At 44.1% G+C, this 22608-nt stretch overlaps 1 protein-coding gene across 1 annotated transcript in view; it reads right to left on the reverse strand.

Moving 5' to 3' along the window:
* The window catches only part of eloa (elongin A), a 51429-nt gene that overhangs the window by 17657 nt on the left and 11164 nt on the right, over positions 1-22608 (reverse strand). Inside the window, exons 4-5 of the mRNA XM_084311791.1 lie at positions 19936-20597; positions 7965-8326 (exon numbers count right to left, since the gene is read on the reverse strand). Of these exons, the coding sequence (XP_084167917.1) occupies positions 7965-8326; positions 19936-20597 (1024 nt within the window). The remainder of the gene's footprint in view (positions 1-7964; positions 8327-19935; positions 20598-22608) is intronic.

The raw sequence follows: 22608 nt of genomic DNA on the forward strand, positions 1-22608 counted from the left end.
CATATCGCTGTTGCCCCCCCCCCCCCCCCCCCTCTCCCACCTCCTGAATCCATGGTCCAGCCTCCCTGGTTTGAATCTTTTGTCATGTGCTATCCATCTCAGAACCCCTGACTGCTTCTCTAATTTGTGTGTTTTTACTACTCTGTTCCATATGGTCAAGGTGCATTTGGTGATAGGATCTAACAGTCCCTCTTTTTCTTTAAATAGTTCCCTATCTCCCACCAGAGCTTGTACCTTGTATCCCTCCCCTTCTTTTTCAATGTCTTTCCATCTTGCCTCATATTTGTTGTTACACCAGCACGTCACTGCTCTCAGTTGCGCTGCATAATAATAATCTTGTAGGCTGGGTACTGCCATCCCTCCCTCTTCCTTTGGTAGTTGTAGTGTTTTATATCTGACCCGTGGTCTTCTCCCCGCCCATATGAACCTCGATATCAGTCTGTCCCACTCCCTGAATTGATTCTGTGGTATTTGTATCGGTAGTGATTGGAACAGGTACAGTAACCTTGCTAGTATGTTCATTTTAATGACCTCTATTCTTGAATTGAAGTCCAAGGGCATTACTGTCCATCTCTCCAAGTCTCTCTTGATGTTCTGATTTATCTGTGTATAGTTCGCCTCAAACAGTTTCCCCACCCCTCTCGTGATGTTCACCCCTAAGTATTTAATCTTGTCCATGCCCCATCTTATCCCGTACTGTTCCCTAATTTCCGTCGTTGGGGTATAGTTCCATGCTAAGGTCTGTGTCTTTGTCACGTTTAGTTTGTATCCTGAGTAGTGGCCATATTCCTTCAGTAGATCCATCAGTGCCGGGAAGCTCTTGTCTGGTTGCCTCATGTATACTATCACGTCGTCCGCAAATAGGCCTAGTTTATATTCCGTTCCCTTTATCCTTACTCCCTTAATGTCCTCGGTCTGTCTGATCAGTTGTGCCAGTGGTTCTATGAAAACGGCGAAGAGCGTTGGTGAGAGACAACATCCCTGTCTGGTAGCCCTCTCTAATCTGATTCTATCCGTCAGGCTGCCATTCACCTTAACCCTCGCTGTCGGTTCTTGATATAGCGCCTTGATCATCTTCATCGCCCTCCCGTTCAGTCCGAACCTCATCAATGTTTTATATAAAAATGTCCAGCTCACACTGTCGAATGCTTTTTCTGCATCTAGGCTAATCAGTACAGCGCTACCACCTTGTTTTAGATCCGTCCATTTTAAAAGGTCAATAATCATTTTCTGACCACCAGAGGGCAGCAAGAACACACCAACCTGCCCTAAATACATCACATATAACATTTAAAAGGTCAATAATCATTTTCTGACCACCAGAGGGCAGCAAGAACACACCAACCTGCCCTAAATACATCACATATCACATTGAGTCATTTAGCTAAACGCTTTTATTATCCAAAGCAGGGTTAGAAATTAACATTTTTTTTCAAGGGCTTTTTTTTGTATTTCGGGGGCACAACATTTTTATAGTGAAAATTAACAAAGATTATAAAACATTGTTGACACTTTTTTTTTACAGTCTTCGTCCCTATGTTTGATAACGTAATGTTAATGTCTCCATATATAGGGCTCTACGCTAACCTTTTTCCCAAGGAGCACATGTGCTCCTAAATAAAATGTTAATAAATAAAATCTAAATACAAATTTAGGAGCACACAGAAATTTAGGAGCACAGTGACAATTGTTCAAGTAACACACACACACACACGCACACACGATGTGTGACATCATGGCTTGGTTTCATGTTTTGAGGTACCTTCAATTATCTGTAAATAATACATACTCTTATCTAAATAGATTAAATATTATTGTCCCTGAGGGCAAGTTGTGTTGTTGTCTTGATATATCTACAAATAGCAGACGAATAACCGGTTGCCTCTGGATCAATGAATGTCTAATATTGAATAATATTATTAGATATTTTATTTTTAACATCCCTAATTCCAACAGTCAAGAGGCTTGTTTCAAATTGATGAAAAACCCCACACACGCAACGTTTGTGAGTATAGGCTCTGGCCAGATCGATCAATGAAATACGTTGCACGCTCAGCGCTGTGGAATGAAGGAAATGCGCATCGGGATCGGATTTGGATGTTACAAATTGGAGTTGTGTTACAAATGGAACGGTCTTTCCCCGCCGAACACAAGTTACTTAACGTTACACAGGTCGCGCTATGCAGATGCTTAGCTTGCTAACGTTAAGATAGCAGTGTAATGCTTGATGAGAGCAGAGCGCTCTGTCTGTGTTCGCACCTCTCAAGTGCCTGGAAGCATCTCCCTGTAACACGCAGCGGGCCCCGCCTCCCTCCTCCTTGGAACAAACATTCCACCCAAAAACTGAATTTCAGTCCAGTTTCAATCTGAACTATTAACAGCGGAGCTGTTTTGTAATCTTCACAATCACTCGTCTGTCTCGCACACTGCAAGTAAATTATTTTTCCGGTTTGCACACACACATATTATTAGGGGCAAATACGAGGGAAATGCTCGCACTGTAGAGCATATATATAATTAGTAAACTGTCGGGGGCTTTTTTTGCCCCCCTTAACTGATTTTCGAGGGCATTTGGTCAATTTTCGAGGGCATTTTGCCCCAAGCCCCCGTTAATTTCGAACCCTGATCCAAAGTGATTTACAAGTTCTGTACGACAAGTCAGCAGGAAGGGTACAACTCTTTCAGCCGAGTAACAATGTTCATCAAACAGTGCTGAAACTTTGGCGCTGCAGTGCATAGTAGCAGAGATATTAGTATAGTAGGTAGTAATATAGGCTACGAAGATTATTTAGTGCAAGAGTGCATGATAGTAGAAGACTATTTTCTTCATTTCAGATATGAATACCATCTTGTTATTTATATTTCTTTATTGATTCCCTAAGGTGATCAATAAAGGAATATCTTATCTCATCTAGGGCTGTCCCCGACTAAGGATTTGGATGGTCGACTAGGATTGGCCAAAATTTGCCATTAGTCGACTATTGGTCGACTTAAAAAAAAAATATATATATATATATATATATATATATATAGGCCTATATATATATAATATTTTTAATTTTAAATTTAATTATTTTTTTTTTTTTATCATTCCATTTGGGCTGTGGGGGTGCTTAACACTTTGATTGCCTAAGGCTAAATTCATGATATACCATCCGTTGCCAGCTCTATTTAACATGGATAAGTTCCCCTTCTTTGCAGAGCTATAACTTTTTAAATTCTATTGCCAGATTGCCATTATTAGGGCCCATTCAAGGTCCTATATGTATTGTTCATTGTGTAGCAACGTTAAACTTTTTCATTCACATATTCATAGTAAAATATGGTCTAAAGTATAAGTATGTTTTCATCTCTTTCTGCAGCTTTCTCCAGAACGTGATTTATAGCCCCAAATGCATTATATTGATGATGAAATACAGTTTGGTAGGAATCTGTGCGAGATAAAAAATTTCAATTGGACGTACTTCTAGAAGTTTCTACGTATCATCTGATGATGACCGGATGGGCGGGGGATCGTTTATAATTCCGTGGGCAGCGTTATATCATTCATCTAGTGTGGGTGATATGATCATCAGAGCAGTTTATATCGAACACGTTCAAAAATAACACTGAATCTTACCGTATCTTCCTCGCGCCGTTGGGCGATGAGCGTGGAACAGACATTTTCTAATTATGGGATATAGAAATATCGGGTCCATTTCCAGCTTGTATAATAGTATATACGTCCAAATCATGTTGTTTATCGAGTTATTCGCAACGGATCGCTATGTATTGTGACGAGCTAGAGTGCCGGAACCTATAGCGAGTGCCCGGAAGTAATATGGGCGAATAGCACATCGTCCATGTAACATCCTCTTTGGCGATTGCGCCGATCGGCCACCAGATGGCGCTCTTGAGCCGCTAGAGGGTTCTGTGGGGCTTTTTGGTGGGTCTCAGGCCAGCGGATGGGAAATATGAATCCGATCACAGATTTTTGAAATATTGATATCAAAGACGAGTTACGGCGTCTTCGGCAACTTGAGCATGGCGGGGAAGGACGCCTAAAAGCGTCTTCCGGCAAGCAAAGTGTTAATGTCTGAAGGAGTCGACTGAAGGCTTCTTGTCCTCTGCAAAAGCATGCAATTGGTCCACTGATGGATACATCTTGATATTTGTCTAGTATAGTGTGTTCATTAGATGGGTGAAATCCTCTTTCAGTGCCTCTGTGCCTGTTTTCGTAGGCAGTTAGCCACGCTTCTATGCCTCTTTTCTTTTGAGAAAAATGATAAAAAATTAAATAAAAATATAAAAAAAAAAAAAAAAAAAAAAATTTTTTTATTATATTCGACTAAGAGGTTGGCCAGTCGACTACGGCCCCTTTCGACCGATTAGTCGACTAATCGATTAATAGGGGTCAGCCCTAATCTCATCTTATCAGCTGTGTCACGGGCGACGTTCAAAACGTGCAGAAATAGGGCTGAACGATTATTGAACTGATTCAAGTTTTTTTTTCTTGCGTGTCAGTCATGCTCACCAATCAGAAGTAGCCCAAGGTAGCTACGTAAACAACAACAACAACAACAACAACAACAACACGTGAAACGACCGTGTGTGAACTGAAGACGTAAGATGGTTGTGTGATAAAAAACCATCTGGCGGTAGTCAGGTTCGTTTTAAATCCATTACAAGATGAATATTAAACTGAAGCTCGACTTTAAAGCAACCCAACGGACGCTTCATGGGAGTATCATTTCATGCAAGCCTCATTTCTCTCAATAAATCTCCATTGGGCTGCTTTAAAAATAAATTATATCACAAATTGAATAGCAAAATATCGGTCCGAAAAATTGCAATTCGATATTTCCCCCAGGGTTTCCCATTAATGACCCGCCACAGTCTAATTAGTCCCGCCACAGTTGTATACTGAACCAAAAAAAAAAGAAAATGTAACTAAAAAAAAACATTAGAGCTGGGCCGTTAACGGCGTTAACGTGCTGCGTTATCGCGAGACTAGTATCGCGTGATAATATAATTGACGCCGTTAATCTTTTTCTCAACGTTGGGTCTGTATTGTCCTTAAATACTTGCCGTAGTTCCCAGCTGTGGTACCAGGAAGTGATTGCACTACCGGAGCTGTAGTCAGAATAATGTGTTAAACTAAAGTAGTGGTCCGGTAATCATTGTTATACAGGTGAGGTTAAGAAGTCCTCAGGATATAACACAATTCGGCGATGAGGACGTCTGAATCTGCACAATGCAAGAAAGAAGAAGTCCGTTGCAAGCTTTGTTTACATTATTACCGTTAGCGAGTTAGCATGTTAGCTCACGTTGATACGGGCGGCACTGGGAAACATCTACAAGAGGAGGAAATCCACTTTACACACTAAAGGAAGGATCGACTGGACTATCGTGAGTGTTTACAACAGAAATGGCTTGGGTTATTGGAAATATTGGACCGTTTGATGACAATGTAGCCCCTTTCGTGACTGTGATGCACGGAGTGAATCCACAGTCACTTGCGCCTCAATAGGAAACCAACCTAGATTTACCATGAACGACTGGTTCTGGCTGAACCGTTCGTTATACAAGAATCACAGAGACGTTTCAAAGGTGCTCACAGTTGCACGAGGGTTTCGGATGGTTTGAAAGCTCTGCGTTGCTAATAAACATTTTAAATAATTTTTATAAACTGCTCAAAACGACATTATTTCCGCCGTTGGGTGATCACAGCGCATGCGCACCATCCCGTATCTCTGTCCGAAACCCTCGTGCAACTGTGAGTACCTTTGTAATTTCTCTGTGATACTTTTATAACGAACGGTTCGGCCAGAACCAGTCCTTCATGGTAAATCTAGGTTGGTTTCCTATTGAGGAGCAAGTGACTGTGGATTCACTCAGTGCATCACAGTCACGAAAGGGGATAATGACAATGTGGAGCAAATAAATGAAAATGGGGGACCCTGATGTAAACAAGACAAACGTCTTTCTCTGGTCTGCATCCCCTTAACAATTGTATGTATTGAGCCGTACTGTATTGTACCCATTCTGCAATCTGTTAAATAACGTTTTTCATTCATTCATTCATGGAACTGTTACACTGAGGCCCCGTTTAGACGAGCGTTTTGTGAACAGAAACCGCAAAAGTCATCTTGCGGTTTCACTTTAAATTTTACGTTTAGACGAGCGTTTTGGGATGGAATTCTGCGTGCAGACGACGCTGTAACGACTCGAGACGACGGAGCCCCACTGTCACACGATTGGCGCATATGTCACATGACGTGCTGTGAAGACCCGCCCTACTCTGCCTCTGATTCGCAGACTGTGGATGGGGAATGTGATTGCACCAAAGCAGAGTCACTCACAGACAGTGGGTCCACTCACGCCGCGGGACAGATTCTTGTGTATTTAACCCTTTCACTGCCACACGACAGCCGGTTGTGTGATAGTAAAGGGTTAACCTTCTGTCGTGTGGCAGTGAAAGGGTTAAAAGTACTGCCAATGTAGCCTTCAGGTGATCTCCGTTGATATAAGTCAGACATACTTGCTTTGTTTACGTCTCGGCTACTGGCGCATACCTGCTACCTGTGACGTAAGCAGTACGCGCGACCAGAGCCGTGACAACCCTTTCGTCATCGTTTTATCAGATTTATACGTTTTAACAGTTTAGACGAGAGCGCAAAGCTTTTGCGTTTCTAGGAATTCCACCCTGGAAGGTAGTCTCACTTTTTTGCGGTTTCACCCCGTAAAAACGCTGTTTCCGTATAAACGAAAGGCACATCCGAAAAAATATTTTTGCGGATTCACCTGCTAGCGTTTCCGTCTAAACGGGGCCTGAGCTTGCACTGAATTTGTTGAGAAACCTGCTTCTGCAGCAGTCTGTGTGTGAGCAACCAGTCAGCAGCATTGTGAATTTAGAGATTCACTAAAAGACACATTGAGAGACAGGTTTGTGTGTGGATTAAGAAATGAAGGTTCACAGAAGAAACTACTGACAGAGAGTGATTTGACACTGGAGAGAGCTGTCAATATCAGTGTAACAATGTTAATGGCATCAAAGGAAGGGCACAGAAAATTACGATAAATCTGGTTTTAAAAGAAACACTGGAAATTACAAAAAGAAGAGACATGTTCATGCTGTTGAACAAGGAGATAGAACAGCTAGTGACTCCTCAGATGAAGAGGAGAGGATAAATCTCCTACTCTGGTCATTATTTGGGTAGAACACACCTATTTTGAACGCCTTCGGCAGACTTTTTTTCTTCTTCTTTGAGCCATTTTAATCTAGATTAATCTAGATTAATTCCAGGATTGCAGGTAGATTAATCTAGATTAAAAAAATTAATCTATGCCCAGCTCTAAAATATATATATATATATATTTTATTTCTTTTTTAATATAAAGTTTGCCAATAGGGATGTATCAGTAGTATTGCCAGTGGTAGTAGTCGTAATAGTAATCCACTATATTTTTTTATTTTCTAAAAAATAAACCAGTTCAACACAGGTAACCACTTTTGCTTCATTTCTTTGATGGCTCAAATGTATGCTCCCAGTGGTTCCCAATCCTCTCCTCGAAGCACCCCAGCCGTTCAATGTATTTGTTAAATTCCACCACCAGCACACCCGATTCAACTAATAAAGGGCTAGTTAAGTTGAATCAGGTGTGCTGGTGGTGGAATTTAACAAATACATTGAACGGCTGGGGTGCTTCGAGGAGAGGATTGGGAAGCACTAGTCTAGTCGATTTTGTGTTTTGAGCACAAAGTTCATCATAGATCTAGCCTCTTTATTTTGCTCTCAAAGTGCACCAGATTGATGCATTTAACTTTAAAATGTACAACAACAAAAAAAAATCCCCTAGAGGGTCGGAGGTTCACCCCCCATAGTCCCTGAAAATCCTGTGGGAAACACTGTTTTCCCCCCAAATCGGGCAGACCCCACGGCGACGTTCAAAACGTGCAGAAACCTCCCGCCGCTTCCCCTCACCTTTCTGCGCTTCTCCGGTGTCGGGACGACCGCCGCGGGGGTGGAGCCCGCCTCGGATCTCCTCCTGCTGCTGCTGCTGTTGCTTTTTGTCCCGTTGGCCTTGCTGGCCTTGGAGGAAGAGGAGGAGGAAGAGGAGGCAGCAGGCGTGGACGCAGGCTGAGGGGCACGCGTGTGGTGGGAGGAGGAGGAGGAGGAGGAAGAGGAGGGGTGAGACGGTCGACCGTGTGACGAGGACGAAGGCTTCTTCTTCTTTTTGACCGGCGTCGGGGCGTCGTATGTGAGGAAGGACTCGAACGACTGGGTCGGGGCATCGAAGCCTTCCTCCTCCTCGGCCGGTGTGTCCTTTGGCACCCTTGGTCGCCCTGGTTACACACACACACACACACACACACACACACACACACACACACGCACACACACGGGGGGACACATTATGGGGTGTGTTTAATAGAATAGAAGTACTTTATAGATCTCGAGGGAAATTTAGCACCACAGATTGCTCACAATAAACATTTACCTAGTAAAAAATCTAAAAAGAAGAAGAAAAATACAGTCAAGGATATACATTCTAAAATATGTATATACTAGGGATGTTCGATATGGGCTTTTTTATCGATATACAGATATTGTCCAACTCTTAATTTCCGATACCGATATCAACCGATATATGCAGGGTTCCCCCCCCCCCAAAAACGGAATAATTTCAGGTAATTAACATTACATATCTCTTGTCGTGGAATTAACTAGGGATGCACAATATTGATTTTTTTGACACCGATACCGATACCGATAACTTTATGCTCCTCAAGCCGATATCCGATATTTATTGTATTATAATTTTTTTTAAATGTATATATTTTCTTTTTATCATTTATCATTTTATTTTTTTTAGTATTTATAAGCTCCGACGTCATCGGTACTGCTATCGGTACTCGAGAAATTAGAGTGAGTGAATGTGTGTGTGAGTGAGTGAGTGTGTGTAAGAGCACAGCCGGCTCGCGCAAGCAGAGAGAGACCGAGGGAGGAGAGATAGAAAACGGCCAACAAGATTAGTTTGCGACGTTTAAATTCCTCAAAAAAAGTCTGGGTCTATTTTACTAAAGTCGATGCTGACAACACTCGTTGCCACAAGTGCAACAAGACATTTGCCAGTAATGTATAAGCGCTGGTACTTGTCAATGTGGCTGGCGGGGAGCAGCTAACGTTATAGCTCCGAGTAGAATAATGGCCGACAATCCGGAGGTAAATAAACGAACGAGAGCTTCTGATTGGTGGTAAGAAGAAGAGGTGGGTGCAAGCGGAGGGACGTAATTGGCAGATCGACTGTCTGTCTCCGAATGTAACGTGACTACGTCACAGCCAAGAAAGGGAGCGCTGGATTTGTGTAAAACTCCCTGTTCCTAAACCACGTGCGCTGTCAGTCATACCACAGTACTGGCAAAACGGGAGGAGGCTATAATAAAAACAAGCGCCATTCATCCAAATCCACCCACAACAACGGATTTCTTTTAACCAAAAAATTTATTATATATTATCGGAGCTATTAATAACGTTATCGGGTTTATCGAGATGACGTCATAATTGCTGATATCGGCCCGATAATTATCGGCCCGATAATTATCGTGCATCCCTAGAATTAACACAACATTTTGCATACTTTTGACAATAAATAAAATAAGAATTTGTTCTTACTTGCTTGCCTGGGTAAATAAAGGTTATAGAAATGTAAAAAAAATAAATAAAATGTTTTCTTTTTTGAAAACCGATACCGATATTACATTTTAATGCCAATATCGGCCGATAATATCAGACATCCCTAGTATATACGATTCTAAAATATACAGACAAAAATATATACAGTAAGAATGTAAAATGTAGATGTAAAATGTCCAGGAAGATATGCCAGAATTTATACTGTTACTCTGTACACTGGAACAGTGAGAGATGTGGACCCAGTCACTCATTTATCCATTTATATTTAGCTGAACAGTGAGAGATGTGGACCCAGTCACTCATTTATCCATTTACATTTAGCTGAACAGTGAGAGATGTGGACCCAGTCACTCATTTATCCATTTACATTTAGCTGAACAGTGAGAGATGTGGACCCGGCCCCTCATTTAGCCATTTACATTTAGCTGAACGCTTTTGTAAGCATTCTTACAAGTTCTGTACAACAAGTCAGCAGCTGGCAGCTAAGGGTCAGTGATATTGTTCGTCAAAATATGCAGCAATTTAAAAAGCACTGATCTTAAAGGAACACGCCAACTTTTGGGGAAATTAGCTTATTTGCCATCTATCCTGGAGTTAGACAAGCAGATACATACACTATTCTTCTCAGCATTAGGCTTAGGGAACAGCCGCACCATTAGCCTAGCTTAGCGTCATTCACTGGAAGTAGGTGTTGCTTGCAGTGTAGCCTAGTTCCCAACAGTCACGAAATACACTCCAAAACTTTCCTGGAGAAATAAAAGATTTTTTTTTGACATTTTCGTTTTCTAAGCAGATATATACTCTGAACTATTTTTTGCCGAACCACTGCTGCCACTGCATTTCATCACCTCAAAACTCCCGTTTTTCAAAAAGCAGCAGGGCTTTTTTCAAAAAGCAACAGGGCTTTTGAGGTGATGAAATCACTGCGCCCAGGCAGCAGTGGTTCAGCAAAAAAAAATTAAAATCAGAGTATATATCTGCTTAGAAAACAAAAATGTGATCAATGAATCCAAAATGACAATGTGGTTAGAAGTGGTGGAGAGAATAAAAGCTAGCTTATAATGGTAGTGTCTGGTTAGGAGCGGGGGATAATGGATGTACTATCCAAAGAGGGGTCCGGGAGGGGGGGGTTCGAGCTGGAGCATATGTGTGTAGGTTTTTGGATAACAGGTATTAGGGGTATATCCTGTATAAGACATTTGTATAAATGGTAATTTCGTTGGATATACACTGTGTATTAATGCTTGTGTATCTTATCGTGTGTTGTCATGTTTGTTTATATGTGTGTTTAAAAAATAATAAAAAAAAGAAAATACAAAAAAGAAAACAAAAATGTCGCATTAAAAAAAAAAAAAATTCTCCACGTGGTAAATACACAGGTCACAGCATGTTTACAGGAAAGTTTTGGAGTTGTATTTGGAGTGTATTTCGTGACTGTTGGGAACTAGGCTACACTGGCACACCTCCAAAACCGCCACAGCATTCCTGAACATTTTAAACTTTTTAAATCTCACCCAACATGTTGATTTTCCCACTCATAAGAAAGGTCATACACTGGATCTGGTCTGCACATCTGGCATCTCCATCAGTAATCTCACCTGCTCCGACCTCACCATCTCTGATCATCTGGCTATCACCATGGACATTCTCATCCCTACTCCCCCAATCAAGCAGATGCGTTCCATAACATTCCGTAATCTCAAATCCATCCACCCCTCCTCTCTCTCCTCCCTACTGACTGACACCATCCCTGATGCCTCCCTCTTACAGCATGGCTCCCCTACAGACCTGGTCAACATCTACAACAACACTCTCTCCCCTCCTGTCTCAATCAGCTCGCCCCAATCAAAACCAAGTCTGTCTCCTTCACTCACTCCGCCCCCTGGTACACCGATCACCTACACCCACCCTTAAATCCAAGGGCCGCCCGCTCGAACGGCTATCCGATAAAACCGGTCTCACTGTCCATAAAGATGCCTACAGACAACATCAACAGCTCTACAAAGACGCCCTCAACTCTGCACGCTCCTCCCACTACTCCGCTATCATACAGTCTGGCAGCAACAACCCCAGGACTCTGTTTTCCACCATCAACACACTTCTTAAACCCTCTGACACAATCTCCTGTTCCTTCACGGTCAGTAAATGTGTCTCCTATCTGTCACATCTCCAAACTAAAATTTACAAAATTCACACCCAACTAACAATTGCCTCCGCCAACACTATCTCCCCTCCGGATTCAACCCCCCCTCCACCGCCCAACCCCCCTTTTACATCCTTCACTGAAATCACCGCATCGGACCTATCCTCCATTCTCTCTCTACAATGAAAACTTCAACCTGCATCCTGGACCCTATCCCCTCCATCCTAGTCAAGGCTTGTCTCCCTGCCCTTTCTCCCCTAATCACCTCCATCGTATACTCCTCTCTGACCACTGGCCTATTTCCCCCCGCCCTCAAAATTGCTTCTGTCACCCCCTTACTAAAAAAACCCGGACTCAACCCTGAAACCCTTGATAATTTCCGCCCCATTTCCAACCTCCACTTCCTCTCAAATCATTGAGCGAGCCATTGCCTCCCAATTAAAATCCTACCTCGACAACAATAACCTTTATGATACCTTTCAATCCGGATTCCGCACCAGACACAGCACCGAAACTGCTCTTCTAAAGGTCACCAACGACATACTCCTCTCTGCCGACTCTGGTTCCCTCTCCATCCTCATCCTCCTAGACCTCAGCGCTGCTTTTGACAATTGACACCATCAGTCACCCCATCCTCATCACTCGTCTCCAGTCCTCCGTTGGCATCTCCGGAATCCCCCTCTTGCTCCAATCATACCTCTCACACAGGCACCAATTCATGTCCATCAACAATTGCAAATCCCCCACTGCCCCCATCACTCATGGTGTCCCCCAAGGCTCAGTACTTGGTCCCCCTGCTCTTCTTCCTCTACATCCTTCCACTTGGTCTAATTCTCCGCCAACATGGCCTCCGTTTTCATTGTTATGCAGATGACACCTTAGGTCTGCAGATGCCAACCTCCTAACACCTCCCACGACCAAGCTCCGGACCTGGGGCGACAGGGCCTTTTCTGCTGCTGCCCCCTCCCTCTGGAATGCCCTCCCCAGCCATATCCGTGATGCAAACACCCTGACATCTTTTAAACCAACCCTCAAAACCCACCTTTTCAATCTTGCTTTTGACCTCTAATTCTGTTGGTTTTATTTGATTTTTGTTCTGTTTTTTGTTTTGCCGTAGTTTTGTTTTGCCATGTAAAGCGTCTTTGAGCACCTGAAAAAGCGCTATATAAAATAGATGTATTATTATTATTACTTCCAGTGAATGACGCTAAGCTACTGGATGTTCCCTAAGCCTAATGCATGAACAGAGAAGAAAAGGGGTATGTAATGTATCTGCTTGTCTAACTCCAGGGTAGATGGCAAATAAGCACATTTCCCCAAAAGTTGGCGTGTTCCTTTAACTGCACATTAATTGGGCTGTATTTACAGTAAATGGTGCATTTATATAGTGCTTTTATCCAAAGCGCTTTACAATTTGTTCCTCGCATTTTACCCATTCATTCACACACAGACGGCTTAGGCGACCATGCAAGGTGCCAACCTGCTCATCGGGAGCAATTAGGGGTTAAGTCTAGTAAAGGACACTTCGACACGCTGCTGGGGAGGAGCGGGAATCGAACCGGGAACCTCCGGATTACCAGACGACCACTCTACCTCCTGAGCCACTGTCACTGAGCCAATGTGAACGCAAAAGTTCTAATTATTCCACGCAGAGTTTACCCTTCCAGCACCCGAGTCCGCGTAATGACAAACTGAACCCATGTCGGAACACAAGCAGATCCCTGTTCACAGAATTCACACAGTGAAAGATGTTGCGTGGCCTTTTTCCACTGATAGTTCAATGAAAACTAAATATGGGTTGTGAACAGGGCTCGACATTAACTTTTTGGCTCACCAGCCATTGTGGCTAGTGGTTTTCCAAAGTCACTAGCCAGTAGCCAGTGAGTAGCCACTCAGAATTTTTACCAGCCAAAGATCACACACACACACACTCTATCCAAATATCCAGTTTGTTTTTATAGTGTGAAGTTTGAGACAGAGAGATACTCTCATTACGCACAGTGTAACTAAGTGTGCACTGCGTTCCGAGAGAGAGGAGATAGCGGGGGGAGCATATGAATGAATGTGGACGAGAGCCGTGATGTAAGTGGTTGCCGATACGACTGTGGGGGTGCTAGAGACATGATCGAATAGACGTTTATGCGCCTCAATCTCCTGAACACGGCGTGACCCATTCCTAATCGATCAGAACTAAATCGGCAGAGAAAAAGCCCATTTTAAAGCACCTATTCCGCATGCACATGCGCAGATTGCCCATGGAGTCTGGATGACGCGAGATGACGCACGAATGAATGTGGACTGTTCCATCAGAGGGGCGAGCTTCGGTGGCCAGTGTCCTTTCAGCCGAACAGGATAATGAAAAAATTATCCCACTAAATGGCCAGACGCGTCTTATGGCGACATCTACAATTACCTCATTGAGTCTCCAGGTAGACTAATGTTTATATTTAAGTGCAGCGGTCTGTAGCCACTCACATTACTACCGAAGCTCCGCCCTCTGATGGAACAGTCCACATTCATTCGTGCGTCATCTCGCATCGTCCAGACTCCTTGGGCACTCTGCGCATGTGCATGCGGAATAGGTGCTTTAAAATGGGCTTTTTCTCTGCCGATTTAGTTCTGATCGATTAGGAATGGGTCACGCCGTGTTCAGGAGATTGAGGCGCATAAACGTCTATTCGATCATGTCTCTAGCACCCCCACAGCCGTATCGGCAACCACTTACATCACGGCTCTCGTCCACATTCATTCATATGCTCCCCCCGCTATCTCCTCCCCGATTTCAGAATCCCGGAAGTGTTGCAGTGGTGTATCTTGATATCGGACCGATACCGATGTGTAAAAAAACAGCCATATCAGCCAATATTATATCGGCGGCCGATATATATCGTGCATCACTACGTGCATTCATATTAAACATGTGATTTTCACTGTTTTAGCCTGCATAAAACGATCATTTAGTGGTCATAATTTGTCAAATATATCAGCTGTTGCTCAATAATGCATTGAAATAAAGCAATGATTTGGTATTGTATCTTATGTTTCTGTATAGTATTTTATGTTTCTTTAATAGTATTTTATGTTTCTGACTTTCTGTATAGTATTTTATGTTTCTCTTTTATTGCCCGTGTGATTTTTTTTTATATTCCACTACTGCACATTAGGTTTGAGTCCCAAATCTCGTTGTATGCAAATATAATGATAATAAAGTACAATCTAATCTAAATGGGAGCCTTTTGAAATATCAAGATATGCTGGCCAGTTTGCTCCGCTGTCTGACTGGGGATGAGAGATATTATGAAATGCTGTTTACTCTTCATCCAAAATTCTTAACATAAATGAACAGTTTATGAGTCATACAAACGTTTTAGATCGATTGTAAACAATTTATATACCGTTTCATAGCGTAAAACCCTGGTTTGTATTGAATAATACTTGTATTGAATACTGTTGTTTGCTTATTTCACTCTGTACAGAAGACCATTATTATAATTTCATACCTTTAGAAAAAGTTGAGGTTGCCCTCATTTGCAAGATGTTGAGTTTAGATGCCATTGATATAAATAAATATTTAAAATTATGATCTTTTGTACACAGGTGGAGGAGGTAGGCTTCCTGCGTCTTGCCCTCTCTCTTCCTAGGCCCCGCCCCTCTTCCTAGAAACCATCCCTCCTAAACCAAGCACAGTATTTCCATATGTGCGAACACATCTTCCACAGAGAATCACATGCTGTGTGCTACATGTGTGAAAGGACAACTCTAGGCAATGATGCCCGCAACCGTTTCTCAGAGCATGGTCATAATTCATGTGCTAAAGGGTTTACACCACATAAAATGGTAAATCCCCACACCGACGGCAGAGGCAACAATGCAAGGTGCCGACCTGCTCATCGGGAGCAATTAGGGGTCCAGTGTCTTGCTCAAGGACACTTCGACAAGCTGTCCGGGAGGAGCGGGAATCGAACCGGGAACCTCCGGATTACCAGACGACTGCTCTACCTCCCGAGCCACTGTGTGCTATAGTGTGAGAGGCTTGCGAGATGACCACAATGACTCAGGGCTCGAAATTGCGACCAAATTGGTCGCATATGCGACCGAAATTGTATCTGTGCAACCTCAAAATATAATTGGGAGCATTCGTGCGAGTGGAAATAATTGTTCTGGTGCGACCTCCCCCCCCCCCCCCCCTCCTCTTGTTGAGGCACACACACGCTGCTCGCAGTGCCCTCCGCTTTGCGTGGTGCAGTTTGTTACTTTATTTACAAAAAGTCCCGGCGAAGAGTGGTTGCAAGAGGAGGCAATACATCCAACTTGATTACGCATCTACGGGATCATCACCCAGTGCTATTTGCCAATTTCAAGGTAATGTTATCTTGTCTTGACGTGGTGTGCTGTTATCTAAAAATAATGCTCAATGCACGAAGGGCTAACGTTAGCCCTTCGCCGACTGGGATTTGCCTGGAAAGTAGCGTTAGCTACATGTACAGCGTTAGCCTAGCTAACGTTAGCTACAAAGCTAGTATACACTATGGATGAGTCGGTCGGAGTCAAGTCAGCCAGCACATGCTAATGGCACATTGAACTCCAAAACTAAACATCCAGCCCCAGGCTCATTCCGAATATACTAGCTTTGTATATTAGCTACGTTAGCTTTGTAGCTAACGTTAGCTAGGCTAACGCTGTACGCGTAGCTAACGCTACTTTCCAGGCAAATCCCAGTCGGCGAAGGGCTAACGGTAGCCCTTCGTGCATTGAGCATTATTTTCAGATAACAGCACACCACGTCAAGACAAGACAACATTACCTTGAAATTGGCAAATAGCACTGGGTGATGATCCCGTAGATGCGTAATTGACCTGGACTGAAAGTGACCAAATGGTCACTTAACACTTTGCATGCCACGCCCGAGATTTCTCGGGTTTACCCCCCGCGGGTTGAATGCCCACTCACAAGAATTCTCGTATTTTCTCTCTTTTTTTTTAAGCGATCTGAAATCATATTTCATCAACCGTGTCTACCGTTGGAAATTCAGCTACATCAGGCGCTCAGGTGGTAATTCACCCTTTTGGATTGAACTCAATGAAAATGAATGAGAAAAAAACATCCGCACTCCACATTTTACTTCTCACTCACGCAGCCGGCATCTACCAGCTTCATGCTGGACTCTCAGAGCAGCGGGGAATATGTGTTTTACTGTACACGGTGAATCAATAAAAAGATTGATTTTTTCCGAATGGCGATCAGGAATTGGAATAATCCATTTGGATACCATCTGATCTCAGGTAAGGAATCTATGTTATAAGTCTAAGGATAATCAGACCCGTTTTCACGGATATATAAGCTTTTATGTGATTATGTGATATGGCTGTTTGACTATGCGCGCCGTCAGGAAATAGGAGAAGCGATTTTCAGCGCGCGCCACGAGCGTGCATGCGTACACATATACTATCGATAATCTAGCGTTTATTTGAAAACGATTCATAAATAGGCCGAACAATGACAACGTTCTAGAATATTCCAGTAAAAGGCGATTATCATGGAAACCTCTTTTTTCTCTGTGAAAACGAGGGGTTTTCTAAATGCTATGAAACGGAAATGAACCGATAAAAAAACAATCTGCTTCGACAATGTTGACTGGAAATAGGTCATTGATAATGCGACGGGCAGATTAGACACATAGCCATAATTTAAAACAGGCGATATTAACGTTAACATTGAAGTGGCCATGGGCATTCAAGGGACTAATAAGGAATTAAACTTGGGCAGTCAAAGACTGAGTGTATTTATTTTATTTAAGTTTATTTGGAAATTGGAAGTATTTTCTATATAGAATAAAAAATACTTCCAATTTCCAAATACACTTAAATAAAATAGAATTCCTTTCTATTATATTATAAATACACTCATAACACTTTCAGTGCCAACAACGAGATTTCTCATTAGTTCATGCCAACCGTTGAGTGCCAACGACGAGAGATCGTCTTTTTCTCGTACATTTTTTTATTATCAATTTCCATTCATTTTTCATCAATCTAGCCTCACGTTACCAGTGGGGATCTGTCTGAGCTCGAAGAGGGAAAATACCGCCCCCTATCGTGTCTCCGGATGGTACTGCACCCCATTGGATTGGAGTGAATGAAACGCATGGAGAAAAAAAAAGCCCTGCTTCCACAGTTTACTTGTCAGACAAGTAACCGGAGACGATACAAGTCATTGTCCACCACCAGAACAGCGGAGTATATGTGTTTCTAGTACCCAGGTTGGATCAATAAACGCGATCGATATTTGGAATGGCGATCAGGAATTGGAATAATCTTTTTGGAGAACATCTGATCTGAGGTAAGGAATCTATTTTACCAGTCTTGGGATAATCAGAGCTATTTTCACCTATATATCAGCGTGTGCCATATGTGTGTATGTGTGTGTGTGTGTGCGATCAGGAAATAAGATAATCGATTTTTCAGCCCGCTTCTATAGCGTGCATAAGTACACATATACTATCGATAATCTAGCGTTTATTTGAAAACTATTCATAAATAGGCCGAAAAATGACAACGTGTTTTGTGTATTCCAGTAAAGGGGCGTTTATCACAGAAACGTAATTTTTTCTGAAAATTTAAAAAAAAAATAGTGTTTTTCAAAATGGTATAAAACAGAAATGAACCGATTCGTTTATGCGTTCGCAAATATGAGAGCTCTGTCATTGAATAGAGCGGTGGCACGCAACAGGGTTCCTACGCACCGCATGGCTGGCACAGAAAGTGTTAAGTGTATTTATTTTATTCAGAAAGGAATTATATTTTATTTGGAAATTGGAAGTATTTTTTTTATTCTGTAGTTTCTGTACCTACTTAGTTAAAGTGGTCAGACAGTTCCCTATGTGTGTGTGTCTAACACAATCACATTTTCTGCAAGTTATTTATGAATGTGTGAATGAAGACTGTAATAAAAGACGTTTTGTTCAATGGGGGGGGGGGGGGGGAATCCTTTTTTTTACCGATTACCGTGATATACCGTTAACCGGGGTATTCTTGCCCAAGGTTATCATACCTTCAAAATGTCATACCGGCACATGCCTAGTCTACACTATACTATAGTTTAAGGCTACTTTCACCGTTTTACTGCATTACAGTACTGTTATATTGTCGTTTTTTTATCAATAAAAAATATATTACATATATATTGTTGGTGCTCCTTACATTTTGGTGGGTGCTCCTAAATCTTTGCTGGTGCTCCCAACTTCAAAAAGTGCTACCAAGTAAAAATGTTAATTTCGAGCCATGTGACTGCACTTGTGATGCAATGGCTTATTGTAACCAGCAATTATTTGGCACGGAAAAGGGTCAACATGGAGAAGGGTCAACATGGCCATAAAACCCTGTTGCCTTCAGGGAGACATCGTCGCGGTGAGCCCCTTCCAAGACAAACACGAAAGCACACACACGCGCATGACTATACTTGTGAGGTCACTTCACTCCCATCCCTTTTTTTTTATCCACTTTTTCTCCTTATTTTCTATTTTTCTCCCATCCCAATTTCGTGTATCCAATTCTCCCCTCCCCTGTCTTGAACGTTGCTCCACTATGCCCCCCACTGGTCGGTTGTAGAGAGGATAGAAGCCTTGCATCACGTGTTCCCTCCGGCACACGAGGAGGCAGCCTGTCACATCTTTTCGCCTGCCAGCGCGGACTCTCATTGGCGAGGTGTAACGCATGGGAGCCTCACACTACCCTCGCCACTTCCCGTCTCTGCTGTGCAGGCGTCTCCCAACCGACCGCTGTCCACAACGTCCAATCCCCACCCATCGACTTTCCACCGCTGACAGACTCTGCCAAATGAGCCAGTACGACGGCCGGCCCAAGCCGAAGGCAATGCTGAGACTGGGATTCGATACCGGAGTCTCTTGCATTGGTGACGAGCGCAATCTCCGCTACGCCACCCAGCCGCCTACTGACTCACATCCCTTAACCGCCGATCACAAAATGCCGACCACTAACCAATCTCCAACCTTCCCAGTGAGGACTGACAAAATGGCCATGCTTGTTCATCTGTGTAGGACCTCACAAGAATAGAAGTACCAGCCCCGACCCCCCCCCCCCCCCCCCCAAAACTCACCATCACTTCCTCCTTTTTTCTCCCTGTCCTTCTCCTTCTTGGTTTCGCTCGGGGCGGCATGGCGGCTGTGCTTGGAAGCCCTGTGTCCACTATCCTGTTCTCTCTCTGCACTGCGCTTCTTTCCTTCACTGTTCCCGCCTCCTCCCGTTTCTTCTTCTTCTTCTCCTCCTCCCTCCTCCTCTTCTTCTTCTTCTTCTTCTTCTTCTCCCCCTCGGTCGCTGCTCGTCTGTGCGTGGCGTCGCCGCCGCTCCTCCTCCCTGTCTCGGTCGCCATGGGAACTGTGGTGGTGGTTCCTGCCGGGCTCCTTGTGCGGCTTCGCGTGTCGGACCTCTTTGCGGGGGGGAGGAGGCGGAGGGCTGGGCTCAGGCTCGGGGCTCTCGTATCCCTCCGACTGGTACCCGCCCCTCTGGGCCGGCGGGGGGGGGCTGTGGTGCTGGTGCCGTGGGGGCGAGGGGGAGTAGTTGGTGCTGTAACCTCTTTCTTCCATCCTCTCCTCCTCCTCCTCCTCCCGCTGCTTCTCCTCCTCCTCCTCGTACAGGGGCTCCACCTCGGGGGACGGCTCCCGCAGGCGCTTGCGACCCGCTCCGCCGTCTCTCTCTGGGACCAGAGGGTGCTGCGCATGTGATCGTGGAGCCTCCTTGGCCGCGTCGCTGTTACTGGGTCTGCGGACAGGGAGAGGGAATGTTGTTCAGTAACACCAGTCAGTAGAGGTCTTTAGTAGAGACGACTCAGTAGAGGTCTTTAGTAGAGACAACGCAGTAGAGGTCTTTAGTAGAGACAAGTCAGTAGAGGTCTTTAGTAGAGACGACTCAGTAGAGGTCTTTAGTAGAGACAACGCAGTAGAGGTCTTTAGTAGAGACAAGTCAGTAGAGGACTTTAGTAGAGACAAGTCAGTAGAGGTCTTCAGTAGAGACAAGTCAGTAGAGGTCTTTAGTAGAGACGACTCAGTAGAGGTCTTTAGTAGAGACAAGTAGACAACGCAGTAGAGGTCTTTAGTAGAGACAAGTCAGTAGAGGTCTTTAGTAGAGACGACGCAGTAGAGGTCTTTAGTAGAGACAAGTCAGTAGAGACAAGTCAGTAGAGGTCTTTAGTAGAGACAACGCAGTAGAGGTCTTTAGTAGAGACAAGTCAGTAGAGGTCTTTAGTAGAGACAAGTCAGTAGAGGTCTTTAGTAGAGACAAGTCAGTAGAGGTCTTTAGTAGAGACGAGTCGACTCAGTAGAGGTCTTTAGTAGAGACAAGTCAGTAGAGGTCTTTAGTAGAGACAAGTCAGTAGAGGTCTTTAGTAGAGACAAGTCAGTAGAGGTCTTTAGTAGAGACAACGCAGTAGAGGTCTTTAGTAGAGACAATTTAAGAATGGGTACAAGTCACAGGCTCTTAGTCCATTCGGTAAGTCCGATCACGCCGCCATATTTCTTTTGCCAAAGTATAAACAAAGTCTCAAGCGAACGCCGGTGGTCTCGCGAGAGGTTAAGCGTTGGACCGTGACGTCAGAGGAGACACTCCAAGCTGCACTTGAATGCACAGACTGGAGTGTATTCCATGATAACACAGCCAATATTAACGAATACACTGAAACGGTGCTTGACTTTGTCTGTACTCTGGTAGAAGAAACAATCCCCTCTAACACAATTAGAATCTACCCAAATCAAAAGCCCTGGGTAGATAAATCCGTCCGTGAGGCTCTGAAAGTGCGCACATCAGCATACAACACCGGGCTGGTGACAGGCAACATGGAAGAACACAAGACAGCAAGATACAACGTCAGGAGAGCAGTAATAGAGGCAAAACGGCGTTACAGGGATAAAGTTGAACTTCAGTTTGAACAGGCTGACTCTAGAGGCATGTGGCAGGGCCTCAGAACAATGACAGATTACAAAGGCACCTCCCTCAAACTGAACAGTGACATCTCCTTAGCAAATTATCTCAATTCCTTCTATGCGAGGTTTGAGGCTGTGAATAACAACACCAGCCTACAAACCACGGCAATGGGGGGGGGGGGTCTGCTGATGGAGACTCAGTGTTCAGGGTAACAGAGCATGAGGTGAGACGGATTTTTTTTAAAGTGAATATCAGGAAGGCAGCAGGACCGGACGGCATCCCCGGCCGCGTCCTAAAAGTCTGTGCCGACCAACTGGCCCCGGTATTCACTGACATCTTCAACCTGTCCTTGGAACAGGCTGTCATCCCCACCTGTCTGAAGAAGTCCACCATCATCCCTGTACCCAAAAAATCTACGCCCGCTTGCCTCAACGACTACCGCCCTGTAGCCCTCACCTCCATAGCCATGAAGTGCTTTGAGAAGCTAGTGAAGGGCTACATCTGTTCCTCCCTCCCCATCAACCTGGACCCCCTGCAATTTGCATATCGCCCCAACAGGTCCACGGAGGACGCCATAGCCCATGTGCTGCACACAGCAGCATCACACCTGGACAAGAGGCAGGGGAACTATGTGAGAATGCTGTTCATAGACTACAGCTCAGCATTCAATACCATAGTCCCCTCCAAACTCATAGCCAAGCTCAGGGACTTGGGCTTGAACTATGACCTCTGCCAGTGGGTCTTGGACTTCCTGACGGGCAGACCCCAGGTGGTAAGAGCAGGCAACTGCACCTCCTCATCCATCACGCTCAACATAGGGGCCCCCCAGGGCTGTGTTCTGAGCCCCCTCCTC

This window comes from Notolepis coatsorum (assembly GCF_963971535.1).
Source record: "Notolepis coatsorum genome assembly, chromosome: 4".
Taxonomy (NCBI): domain Eukaryota; kingdom Metazoa; phylum Chordata; class Actinopteri; order Aulopiformes; family Paralepididae; genus Notolepis; species Notolepis coatsorum.